The sequence below is a fragment of the Nicotiana sylvestris genome, chromosome 12 (genome assembly GCF_000393655.2).
Source record: "Nicotiana sylvestris chromosome 12, ASM39365v2, whole genome shotgun sequence".
NCBI lineage: Eukaryota > Viridiplantae > Streptophyta > Magnoliopsida > Solanales > Solanaceae > Nicotiana > Nicotiana sylvestris.
Genome location: NC_091068.1, coordinates 123,757,982 through 123,770,723, shown reverse-complemented (window position 1 = coordinate 123,770,723; position 12,742 = coordinate 123,757,982). Strand labels below are relative to the sequence as shown.

The window sequence follows — 12,742 nt, the reverse complement described above, 5'->3', positions numbered from 1 at the left end:
TGAACTGTATATTGTACTAACTTTAGATGATATTGGTCAATGAATCTGGTCAAAAAGACAAAAAGTATCTACTTATTAAAGAAAAATGAAAAACTTTGGATATAAGACATGCTTCTCAATTGAATCAGGAACACACTTATATTTCTGTTGTTAGGCCAATTTGAAAAAGCTGAAAATCAACCAAGAACTGCAGGTTTAACATTGGCGGTTACTAATGTATTGAGTGCATCTGGTAATCGACTTACTTATGTAGCTGTCAACACTACTGGTGCACAGGGTGTTCTAGCTGAAAAACAAACAGATTTAACATATAATGTTGTGCAAGATGAGGGTCAAGAAAATAAAGATTTTGCTGCTTTGGGGAGTGCAAATGGGTCAGAAGCATTAGCAGTAGTTGAACAACCTAATCACTAATGGCAACATGCATCTGCACAAGCAGAACATAGGGCTTGGACAGTTGTAAATCACTCACCTAACAATAGAAATTCTCAAGGTTCTAAAAACCAGACTACAACATCAATGAACACCATTATTTCAAACTCATTTGATGTATTGGTTGAGGATCATGTTAGTGTTGCGAAGAAGGATGACGAGAATGTGCAACAAATGGTGGATGAGACAACATCAACAACTGGGACATCTAAAAATACTAAAGAATCAGCAGTATGTTCATTGTGAGAGCAATATTTAGACATAGTGAATCTCTTCCACAAAAGAGCTTGATCTAATAAACTATGTTTAACAATTTTTGTTGATTTCATGTTTTTATCACATAAAAGTACAATGCTATATATTGAACTGATCAGAAGTTGTAACAGAAGAAATACAAGCTATATTTACTCCTTACCTGTGGTTGAAGAGCAAACATACCCGCAAATTCTTCTGGAACCGAACCTTCCTTTGACATCACGTAAACCTTCAGCGCATTTAAGGTGCCTTCTAGTTGGGATTCCACACGCATAAGCTTTTGTTGAAAATGGTTATATGTTGCAGATGATGCACTGTAGCTAGATGAAGAAGCACTCGGATCACTAAGTCGTCCTTTGCTATTCCTGAATGTGTTTGAAGGAGCAACTCTCATACCCATACATCGTACTCTCCCGGAGTGCTCTGCCCCTAACATCGTGCCAATAACATCATTTGGGGAAACTTCACACTCATTAGTATCGCATTGAGTCATATTCAATTCAATTTGTTCCTACAAGCAGATAAAATATCAATTAGTAGTACAAGATAGTGAAAGTTGAGATGCAAAATGTTATACAAAAATAATAAAAATAATGTTATAAAAATGCACCAAAGCTATGCTTACCCCTATAATCCTTGCCGCATCATTTACAAACGATCCATTGCTTCTCTTATGAGTTTCAATAAATATTTTTCCGCGACTAGGAGTTTTTCCAGTTTCCAAAAACTAAGAAAGAGTATTAAAAAGTTATTACAAAACATTTTAATTAGAGAAATAGTAAAATTATTAAGTTAATGTGCATACCAGCTCATGTCATCTTCTCGAGATAGCTTTTGATCCACCAGTATGCGGCATTTTTTGCTTCTTTTGATTTTCTTTATTTCTTCTACAAAGCTCCTATCAACAAAACAAATACAAATTAAAAAAATTCATCTTCATTTAATTATGATGAAACTTGTTAAAATAATTTGAATCTTACCATTGTTGATGATTTTTGGCGGTAAGCAACAAAACTAGCCCATTGATCTTTATTTATACCTGCTGGTACATTACTTAGAATTTCATTTTTGCTTTTGGCTGGGTCAAAATATTCATTCCACAACTTCTGCCTATATGTAGCCCACTTCTTTGAAAGACTAGCATTGCAGTATCTATATGCAATGGACTCACTTACCCGAAAATCAAATCGAGGCTTCAAACAAAAAATGAAAGTTAGTTTTTTCATGTGTATAAAAATATAGGTGCAATAAGTACATATATTTGTATAACACTTGTACCTTCAATATTGTTTCAAAGCAGTCTTCCATGTACTTCTTAGGCATGCCCGATGGCCCTGACCACTTCTCAAAACTAATCGGAAACAAATTACAATCAATTGCCAGCGATCCACAATATCCAGCAAGTAATCCTTGCGCTTCACCATATGCGTGTTGTAGTCATCAAAATTCACAATGATGCGCTCCCCAACAGTCAGGTTGTTAACTTCATTGACCTTGACTCTAATTTGCTTGATAGAATTTTCCGAGTCTTTAACAAGAAAACAAGTTACTCAACCAAAAAGGAACAAAAAAAAAAATAAGATTCTCATAAATTGAAGTACAAATACATGTAAGGCATATACCTTTAGCCTCTACTGTCCAATACTTTGTAGATTCACGTCCTGCATGGCGAGATGCTGCACTTGAATTAGAAGGCAGAATTGGAGCTTGTTCTTGCTGCGGGACTTCATGAACATGTGGGAGGGCTTGTACTATTGTTGCGGGCTCTATAGCATGTGATTGGACTGGAGTTGCTGATGATGAAGAATGTCCATGAGCATCATGTGGTTCACGAGCTGATTTTAGTGGATTCCGAAAACGTTTAATCTTTGGCATGGCTGTATATTAATAAGAAAAAGAGAGAGGTGAATCAAATATGAAGAGAGAGTAACATCAGACAAAAGATGATACAAAAAATTGTCCACAAACTACCCAACAAATCCAATCTAGAGCCCCAAAAGATCTGCTTTTTTAACTCCAAAATAAAACAAAATAATATATACTCTACAAACAGTCAAACCCAAATTATTGGCAAAGAGGAACACAGAAAATCAACGAACTACATAATGTCATGATTTTGGTAAACCTAAGCAGTGAAATAAACTACATATGTGCATCATAAATATAAAGCACAAATGCGTGTCCAACAATCATATTGATGAAACTAAAATGAACAAACTTAAAAGAATTAAAATACAAAAAGAAAAGAGAGAACTGACCTAATGCTCACCAGGAATTTCATCTCTCCAAGAGGAACTATATGGTGAATATATAGCTCTGAAAATGGAAGTTTCTTACGCAGATAATGGGAGAAGAGGGGTCGAGGAAAAGGTGGGAATATGGAGGGAAACAATGGCGGGAATAAAGAGAAGTTATATGAGTAGTTGAGTTAAAAAACGAGGGAAATTAAAAATGAAAATAGTAAAGTGGTTTCTTTAACTTTCCTCGATTTAATTTTCATTATTACAATTACAAGAGAATTCTAAATTTGCTGCAGTACCACGTTTTGAGCTACAGATTTTTCCCATCAAATAATAGTGAAGATCACTTAATCTCAAGGAGCGTGACTTTGACTTCAAATATACTAGCTAGTATATGACACTAAATCGACTTCTAATCATAGCATGATACAAATCCGATTTGAATTTATCTTTAATTGAAGAATTTGATTCCTTGTAAGTATCCACGGTAAAATTTAAATATTATCATTTTATTTAATTTGGAATAATCTCTTTTTAAGAAATAATATAATTTTCAAGGGTATAAAAATCTATCAATATTTCAGGGATATTTGTGTTGTCCAATATTTTAGCGTAGAACATTCATGCTTTTATAATAACTAGTCTCTATGTACGTGATTCACATGTATATCCCTTGCTACGATTAAAGGATAAATTGAGAAGAAATTTCTTCCTATAATTTCATATAAAGTACGTTTTTCATGTTCTTACGTCTGAAAGGTGTCACTTTACCCATTCGATTGTTAAGTTATTATCTTATGACAAGGGACTTCTATAGTGAAGGGTTATGTATTGCTAAGTATTTAAGTATTCGTCCTAGTAATAGTTGTTGGTATCATCTTTAGCGAAGTCAAAACTAAAATACATTTTACTTTTATTAGGGAACTTGACAATCAATATCTCATTTAGAACCTGATTCCGTGTTTGAGGCCTTAAAACCCTTATTTTATCTCTTCTCGCTTTGCGTGCGTAATCCGGACGTATTTTCGGAAAGCCTTTATGTGGAAAAATTGATGAAATAATGATTTTTGGCCTAAAAAGTTGATCTTTGTTGACTTCGGTGAAGATTTTGGGTAAACGGACTAGGACCCGTATTTTGACGATTCCGGTAGGTCCGTAGTAAAATATGGGACCTGGACGTATGCCCGGAATCGAAATCCGAGGTCCCAAGAAATTGATTAATGTTTGATCTCATTGGTATCGGACCCATATTTTGGTTCCGGAGCCCGGTACATGTTTAATATAATATTTAAGTCATGTCTGTAAATGCGCCTTCTTGTGTTGAACACTCGTATGAGTTTATTTGAATATAAATGTGCCTTCTTGTATTTTTCTGTTGATAATTGATATTTTTTCTGTTGGGCCGATCGCCTTGGGAGAAATAGATACATCTATAGTTCATGCCATTCGACCCTCTGGCAGTGCACAGTTTCTTTTATGTTGGATCAGGCCATCGACCTCGGCATAAGGTGCGCATGATATATATCTATGTGAATTTATTATTGATGACCTGCCTGATACATGGTTTAAATTGTAAAGGATTAACTGGGGTATTAAAATGACATGACTTAGAAATACTTATTTCAACTGTTATATATAGTGACCATCATACCTGGCATAATATCATATTATATTATTTGGCCCTAGTAGGTATCAAGTTGACCTCTCGTCTCTACTTCTTCGAGATTAGACGGGATACTTACTGGGTACATAATATTTATGTACTCATGCTACGCTTCTGTACTTAATTGTACATGCTCTGAGACAGGTTCATCTGGCTATCAGACTGGTGCGCATCCCTGATCATAGTCCGAGACTTCCACAGTGAGCTGCTTTCCCTTCTTGTGCCAATCAGCAGCTGGATGGAGTCTTCCTTACTTTAGACTGTCTATTATGTTTTAGACAGTAGGATAGATATATTATTTTGTATATTCTACTAGTTACCCACAGCTTGTGACACACACATTAGTAGACGTTTCTTTTGGATTGTATAATTATTATTGAATGCTGCATATTATCACATGCTTTTACTTGCAAATTAAGAACAATGTTGTAATTATTTTGGGTAAGTAAAATAAGAATTCACTAATACTTCCGCGTTGGCTTGCCTGACAACGGTGTTGGGCGTCATCATGACCTATTATGGAAATGGGTCGTGACAATTCAAAAAGTCCCGAAGAATATGTGTGGAGCTTAGTTATGTGAGCTTACGCTCTAAAGCATCCGAGTGTGCAACCAAAACACGCATAACACATCAGACTTCTCTATAACATCATCTCTATATAACAACCATTTACTATAAAAAGTCAAGTTTTTTCGGAATTGATTTTTATGTTATGTTATAATATATGTGTTTATAACAACACCTCACTATAGCAGCCAAAATATATCGGAATAAACGAGGTTGTTATAGAGAAGTTTGACTGTAGTTCCTACTTAAATCGTGTGTCAAATTCTCTAATTGACACCATTAATGCTCATGAATTCTTTAACAAAGTTATGATTAAACTTTTATTTGAGAATAACTCAAATAACGAGCCACGTAATTGCATATTTACTATTTGAGAATATCGTGAGTGTGAAAATCATTAGACTATTTTTTCTAAATTAGATAGTAAAAATTGTATCTTATTGCCATTGGTCTTCATGTCTTAAATTATCAGACTTTTATTGTTTTGCTCTTTGAAAGTAATTTTGTATATACATGAACGAGTAATCTTTTAAATTATAGTATTTATGAATTTTCTTGATTAATTACTTTTAGGGAGGTAAAATGTATAACTTGATACGTTTTTAAAGAAATTATAATTTTTTAATTGCTTGACAGTTAAGACGTTATAGTTGTATCTCACAGTAACTTTAACACTATTGTATTATTTATACTTGTAAAAACATACACGATATTTTATTTTTTATGAGTTTATTTTTTTTTAATTTCTTAAACTATAATATACCTTTTTCTGGTTTATTATGCGTCATTAATAAATTAAACAATTTAAAGGTATCGGGCTTACGCCTCGTCCCGTAGTAAAATAGCTTGCCTCACACCCTCCTTTAAAAATACTATTTGAACATAGAACACCTACTATAATAAAAATAAAGAAAATCTACATGCTAATTCTTGCAATTATTTATATCCCTTTAAATTTTAAATTATCTCAAACAAAATAAAAAAAATCAAATGTTTGTGTAGATAATTACAACACTTGGATGTCTCTCCTGCATCTGTTGTTTATTGGATGTATAGTCGTTACTTATGAATGCAGATATTATTTATGATTAATCTAAAGCATATTTTTTCGTTTATAATAGACCTCGTCGACCATATTTGTTCAGTGAGATTCACTGAATACCTGATGCATTCAATTCTCTGTATTATTGTCTTTTTCTTTGGAGACAAGTATCGCTTGTGACGGTGAGACCAAATTGAATCAACGGTCATTTCTTGCTTTTGTTGAGCCACATTTCAACTTTTGTGATGGCTCATTTTGCATTATTATTTTGTTACCTAATATTGTGGTCCAATGTTAGATAAATTTCTTTTTTTTTTTTGCACCTAAAGATTCACGATACTCACGGGGTTAGCAATTATATATGTTTCGTATTTATGGGTAGACATTTCGTATAAATCTAGAAATAAGAAACCTAAGAGGAAGAAATGAAATAGAAGTCATTGTTATTTTTTGATAAATATAGAGAGATGAATTAAAGAAATTCACAAAGACAATCAAAGAAAAACTAGCGAGTAAGACATAGAGAAATAATGGAAAACCTTTCTTTTTGTAGTTGAAGAAAATGTAGAGATAAAAATTACAAACTAGAAGGTATAGATATTGACGTAAATTGCATTAATTCGCAAAGTTTTAACTAAAATATGTATTTTGATTTAATTTTAAAGAAATAAGGTGGAAAAAATAACTATTTTTTTTTAATAATAACAATTTCTCAAACACCTGGAATTGATATATTTGTGGAGGTTATCAAAAACCTTCACAAAAAAACCGCCATAATAAGAAATTTTTTGAGGAGGTCGGAACAAACGCCACAAATTGAATGTATAGAGGGGGTCTTTTACGACCCCCACACTTAAACCGCCACAATAAGAATTATTTTGTGGGGGTTGGCTCAAACGCCACAAAACAAACGTATAGTGGGAGTTTTTTATGACCACCATGAATAAACCGCCACAATTTACCAAATTTTTAGTAGTGCGTTTTGAGTTAATAGTAGGGCTGGACCGATTTGGAGTGGGACTGAGGCGGATAGAAGTGGGGATTTGGGCCACTGAGATTTGTTTTGGCCCAGACTCGGATAAAACTCTTTCTTTCCATTTTTTCTTTTCTTTGATTTCAAATTCTAACTAATTAAATCCTAATTAAAACCTAACTTAGATCTAATTAGCAAAATTAATTCTATTTATCTATTAACAAATGCATGTAGAATTAAAAAAATATTTTGTTTGATTTTTATGTATTAATTCTAACAATTAAAGAGAAATTAATTCTTAAAAATGCAAATTAAACCTAAGATGGCATGAAATTAAGATGTGACAGTTTTTATGATTTTTCTATAATTTTAAAATATTAAAGATGCATAAAAATGCAGCTAAATTCAAACAAACAATTTAAAAGAAAATCCTAAAATTCTATAAATTCAAAAACAATTAGGGAAAAATTATTTTTTGTGGATTTTGTAGGAATATTTTCTGTAGGGCAAAAATTACATGCTCACAATAGAGTTTAAGTTTTATGCATCGGCTTTCATAAAAAATATTTACATAATCACTTATAGAATAATTATAAGTGAAATTCTATGATAAACATTAAGTGGTAACCCGAATAAAACGGTAGCTAGTTAATCTACTATATATATCACATATTAAAACTGCACTTATAATGTAAAAATGTTTATTGTACATTTTGAACTGCATCGAGCTGCACGATTGACAGATCTAGTCTGCAACAGAGTACTTTGGTTTCTAATTATAGTAATCCTAACACCTCAGAAATTTCCAAAATTGGAATTATGGGTGCAAATCATCTTTATATATACTCTCAAATGACTTCTCAGATCTTACGGTCACTAATTGTCTGTAAATTAAGTATGGTGGAGTTCACTTTATATACTCTGAGCGGTGTGCCCATCCTCCTCCATCAGAATATCACTTAAAACAATTAACGTACTTTATAATCTTTCCCTATTGTTTACACACAATTTAGGAAAGTTTCTAACAAAGATAAGCCCATATTTCAAGATTAGTGTCTTAGGATTACCCTAAATGAAAAAAGCAATAGATTCCCTGGCAATATGTTTACTTATATTTTGAATTTTTGCAAAAAAAATAAATAAATGTGTGTCAACTTGCTTAGTTGGGACCACATGCAAAAACTAATTCAAGGATTTCATCTGATAATTTTATAGTGGAGAGGAAAAGGCTTGGATTAATTTAAGTACTTATTATGTAGGGCAAATATCACTTTTAGCCTGCGGCCACCATATTTATATTCAAGCCGTAAAAGTGTATAAAATTTGTATTTTTTTATATATAATATACGGAAATGTGTGTATATATATATATATATATATATATAAGAAATATAAAAAAAATTGGCTATTATTTTTCAGAGCAGCTATACAATATCATTTTCCATATCAGGTAAGCTGAACAACAAATCATGGACCAATTCGAAGAGCACCAGTCAGGTGTGAAAGAGAACTGACATGATAGCATAAAATACATATCACTAACTCCTCCACATCTAAGAGCATACATTTAATTTCCTATATGGAAGATAAGATTAATTAGAAAAGTGTTTGATAAAGCTAAGATATGTTAGTACCAGTTTGTAGTATCCAGTTGAAATTTTAGTGTCAACTTAAGGATAATTTTACTATGATTAGAAGACAGTTATACATTCACAAAGTTTCTGAAAGGAACTTATAAGTCTTCTTTTTATTGTACTTACATTTGTCAAGTCATATATAGTACATATGACCCCTCCTAAAGGAAAAGAAAGTAGGGAAAGTACCAAGCTAGGGCATATTTAAAGGAAAATAAAATGGCAATTTTAAGATGTTAGAGTAAGGGCAGGGGTAGGCCAAAGAAGTATTGGGGAGAAGTGATTAGACAAGACATGCCACTGCTTCACCTAACCGCGGACATAACTAGCGATAGGAAGATGTGGAGGTCGAGAATTAAGGTTGTGAGTTGACAGGTAGTTATGAGTTTACTAGTAATACTAGTACTATTCTTGTATTCTTTTATTCTTAGTTTTTTATTACTTTGTTATGTCACTCGCTTCCATTACTAGTTATCTGTTGTTATTGCTTGTTGCTTTATTTTTACCATTTTTTTAGCCGAGGGTCTATCAAAAACAGTCTCTCTGCCTTTATAGGATAGGGGTAAGGCTGCGTACACACTACCCTTTCCAGACCCCACGTATGGGATTAATCCGAGTTTGTTGTTGTTGTTGTTGTTGATGTTGTTGTTGTTGAAAAGGAAACGTTTATAATTAAGTACATGTATTAAGATTTCATTATTTTCGGGGAAGAATTTCGAATGTATTTAAACCATAAAACGTCATTCTCCTGCAAGTATTTTTGGTGATCAAGATAAGTATAGTTAAAAATTGAGCAATCTTCTTTGCCTACGATGTCCTGTATAAAACTAACAAAGAAAAAAATCAGTTTATTTTTCAGGGGTAGGGTTACTTTTTTTTTAAAAAATATTCTATTTGAAGTTCCATAAAATCCCATTTTTTATTTGCAACTATATTGAGTAGATGTTCCGAGACAGCAACTATAAGTGAGGCTCTATTTCACTGTTCAACCAAAATCTCTCACAAGCTAAGTTCCTTGCAATCCAAAAGATCTCTCTCTCTCTCTCTCTCTCTAATGGCAAGGAATGTAGAGCCTCTAGTAGTAGGGAGAGTAGTAGGGGATGTTCTTGATTCATTTAGTCCCACAGTTAAAATGACAGTCACTTACAACAATAAACAAGTTTGCAATGGCCAAGAGCTCTTCCCTTCTGCAGTCACTATTAGACCTAGGGTTGAAGTTCAAGGTGGTGATATGAGAACTTTCTTCACATTGGTAACTTTTCTAATTTTCCTTCAGGTTATTAACTTTTCATTGCTATATAGACATCTTTCAAACCTGTCTAGAAGATTCTTTTCTTGAGCTGAGGGTTCGGAGACAGCCTCTCTATCCCACACAAGATAAGGTTAACGTCTGCATATACCTTGCCGTCCCCTGACACCACATATGGGATTATACTGCGTATGTTGTTGTTGTTGTATTGCTATATAGACATCTTTGATAAATCACTAATCATGCATGATATTATTCTTCTTATTGTAGGTCATCACAGATCCTGATGTACCTGGCCCTAGTGATCCGTATCTGAGAGAACATGTTCACTGGTATGTACTACATTCAAGAAAATCTATGGAAAAAAAATAACTAGAAGAGATGAGTCCAAAAGAAAGGAGATTAATTATTGTTTGATTTGTATTTTTTATTTGCATTAGATTAAGTCATGCAATTACCTAGTAATAAATTCGTTATAAGGACATACACAAAAGGTATGCTCAACATAATTAAAGAAAGAAAAGCATAAGCATTATATTCTTATATGCAAGCTCCCAATCTGATTGTGGCGAAGCTAAGAATTTCTTCGGGTGTTTAAATTTAAAAGAAGTGAAAAAAAATCCGATAAAAAATTTATGTGTTATATACCTCTAAAACTTAATATTGTACCTATATACATATTGTAATTTTTCGACGAATGACCACTCTTATTGCCCATGCTGCCAATGCCAATATGTAAAATACTTCGCCAATAGACAAATATGTATCACATTAATTAGTTACCTAAATAGGTAATTATCCATAATAAGTGGGACTCGTAACTTGAAAAATATGGTTAGTAATTTGCTACAACATGTTAAGATACAGTGAGAATGTAAATGTATATATGTCCTTTCACGCCGTCGTAAGTTTATATAAGTTAAATCTGGTTAACAATGTAGGTCATCATAACACTCACAATTGGGAATAATAACTCTTAATCATACTTCTTTACATTCATATTTGCAGGATAGTGACTGATATTCCAGGAACTACAGATGCCACCTTTGGTAAATTGGCTATTTTGGTTTCTTTTATTAAGCTGGTGTTTGACATGCTAGAATTAATGTACTTTAATTTTGAGCAGGAAAAGAGTTGGTTAGCTATGAGATCCCAAGGCCTAATATTGGAATACATAGGTTTGTGTTTGTTCTCTTTAAGCAGAAATGCAGACAATCAGTCAGCCCACCTACTTCAAGGGATCATTTCAACACTCGCAACTTTGCCAACGTAAATGACCTTGGTCCGCCTGTCGCCGCCGTCTTCTTCAATGCACAACGAGAGACCGCCGCCAGGAGGCGCTAACAGTTGCTTCAGTACCCATCTTTCCTTGCCGTGTATTATTTAAGCAGTGATTGATAATGAAAAATTTGTTACTATGCGGTAATTAGGGATGTATGGATTATTATGCGTTCATTAATAATGAAAGTATTGTTATGCAGAGATTACTTACTTTAATTTTTTATCGAGAAACTCATGCAAAAATTATTTTTTCTTCCACAACCAATTAGATGTACGTTGCATAAGTACTTAGTATTATTTTGCTAATCCCTCTAACCAAACATAGTATACGTGATTATTTTTTCTAATCCTTCCAACGTACCAAATGAGGATTTTACCAGAATCAGATTTTCTAAATTTTCTTAGTGCTATTATTTGTAATGATTTCTATAGGCGATATGAAATAGTTAGAATATTTTCTATTCAAGTTAATATATAAACTTTAGGTCCTATGCTTACATGAGTTTTTGGTCCTATTAGGTATTTTTATGTCAGTAGGAAATATATAAATCTTATACGTATAGTTTTAATTTTTATTTTGTATAATATTGGTCTGAGGTAAATTTAGATAAGGAATATGGACAGTAAGAATTTACACAGTCGAACCCAACTTATTTAAGAGTGAGACATAATTATTGTTGTTGCAAACATTTTTTTGTAAAATTTAAAAATAAAAAAATTCTTTATTTTTGTGAGCACTTAGAAATTAAGGTTGCAAACTCAAAAACTCTAAAGTTTCAAAGAATTGCCTTCGTTAATTACATCAGGGTAGGAGAACGGAAAAAAGGGAAGAAAATTTTACGTTATTGATAGAGTTTAAACACTTCGCCTCAACAATGAAAGACATGAAGTTCACTAAATGAGCTATGTATTTATTGGGTTTTATTCATTAAATAAAAGAGGCGTGAATAGAAAATAGTGGGAAAAGAATTGCAGGGAAATAAAAAGTTTGAATTGTTCCTTTTTACTAAGGCATTTTGTGCCTCAATGGATGGGAAGAGGAGATTTTTGTTCTTATATGTAGAACTATTGCTTTTAGCTCTTAAAGAGTTGAGAAGAGAGCAAGCCTTGCACGGTTGCTCGACTTCGGCTTCAGATTTGGTCAATTGATGATTGATAAATATTTTGGACCAAATTCATTTTCCTTTCCATAATTTATCTTCCTTTTCTAATATTATTTGTGCGACATTTTAATAACTTCGTGGGTTAAATAATTAATTCCCAACGGTAAGATCCTTAATAGAAAATTGAAAATTTTCACCCCAAACAAACACCTATTTCTGAATAGGTACCTCAGCACCTATTGAAGCTCCAACTGGTTGGCTACAAATTCATAGGCTTGGCCTTATTTTCAACAACAACAACAA

At 32.7% G+C, this 12,742-nt stretch overlaps 2 protein-coding genes across 2 annotated transcripts; one reads left to right on the top strand and one right to left on the bottom strand.

Annotated features, from left to right (window-relative positions):
- Positions 1–568: 568 nt before the first annotated feature.
- Positions 569–2,562, bottom strand: LOC104220996 (uncharacterized). The gene is made up of 6 exons (XM_070164359.1): positions 2,310–2,562; positions 2,058–2,215; positions 1,668–1,880; positions 1,313–1,414; positions 848–1,198; positions 569–640 (listed from the first exon to the last, which is right to left on the bottom strand). Exons 1-6 carry the CDS (start codon positions 2,560–2,562, stop codon positions 569–571), a joined length of 1,149 nt encoding a protein of 382 aa, XP_070020460.1.
- Positions 2,563–9,860: 7,298 nt separating this feature from the next.
- On the top strand, positions 9,861–11,399 carry LOC104217580 (protein TERMINAL FLOWER 1-like). Its single transcript, XM_009767866.2, has 4 exons — positions 9,861–10,058; positions 10,326–10,387; positions 11,064–11,104; positions 11,182–11,399. The coding sequence occupies exons 1-4, from the start codon at positions 9,861–9,863 to the stop codon at positions 11,397–11,399; spliced, it is 519 nt and encodes a 172-aa protein (XP_009766168.1).
- Positions 11,400–12,742: the final 1,343 nt, after the last annotated feature.

What these genes read in the sequence shown, in the direction of transcription:
- LOC104220996 (XM_070164359.1), bottom strand. Translation starts at nt 2,562, where the DNA reads ATGCCAAAGATTAAACGTTTTCGGAATCCACTAAAATCAGCTCGTGAA. An exon ending in ATGCGGCAAGGATTATAGGG is followed by an intron (nt 1,199 to 1,312) that starts GTAAGCATAGCT and finishes ATCTGCTTGTAG; the next exon opens with GAACAAATTGAATTGAATAT. An exon ending in TGTTTGCTCTTCAACCACAG is followed by an intron (nt 641 to 847) that starts GTAAGGAGTAAA and finishes TAGTATTTTTAG; the next exon opens with ATGTCCCAGTTGTTGATGTT.
- LOC104217580 (XM_009767866.2), top strand. Translation starts at nt 9,861, where the DNA reads ATGGCAAGGAATGTAGAGCCTCTAGTAGTAGGGAGAGTAGTAGGGGAT. An exon ending in TGAGAACTTTCTTCACATTG is followed by an intron (nt 10,059 to 10,325) that starts GTAACTTTTCTA and finishes TTCTTATTGTAG; the next exon opens with GTCATCACAGATCCTGATGT. An exon ending in AACTACAGATGCCACCTTTG is followed by an intron (nt 11,105 to 11,181) that starts GTAAATTGGCTA and finishes AATTTTGAGCAG; the next exon opens with GAAAAGAGTTGGTTAGCTAT.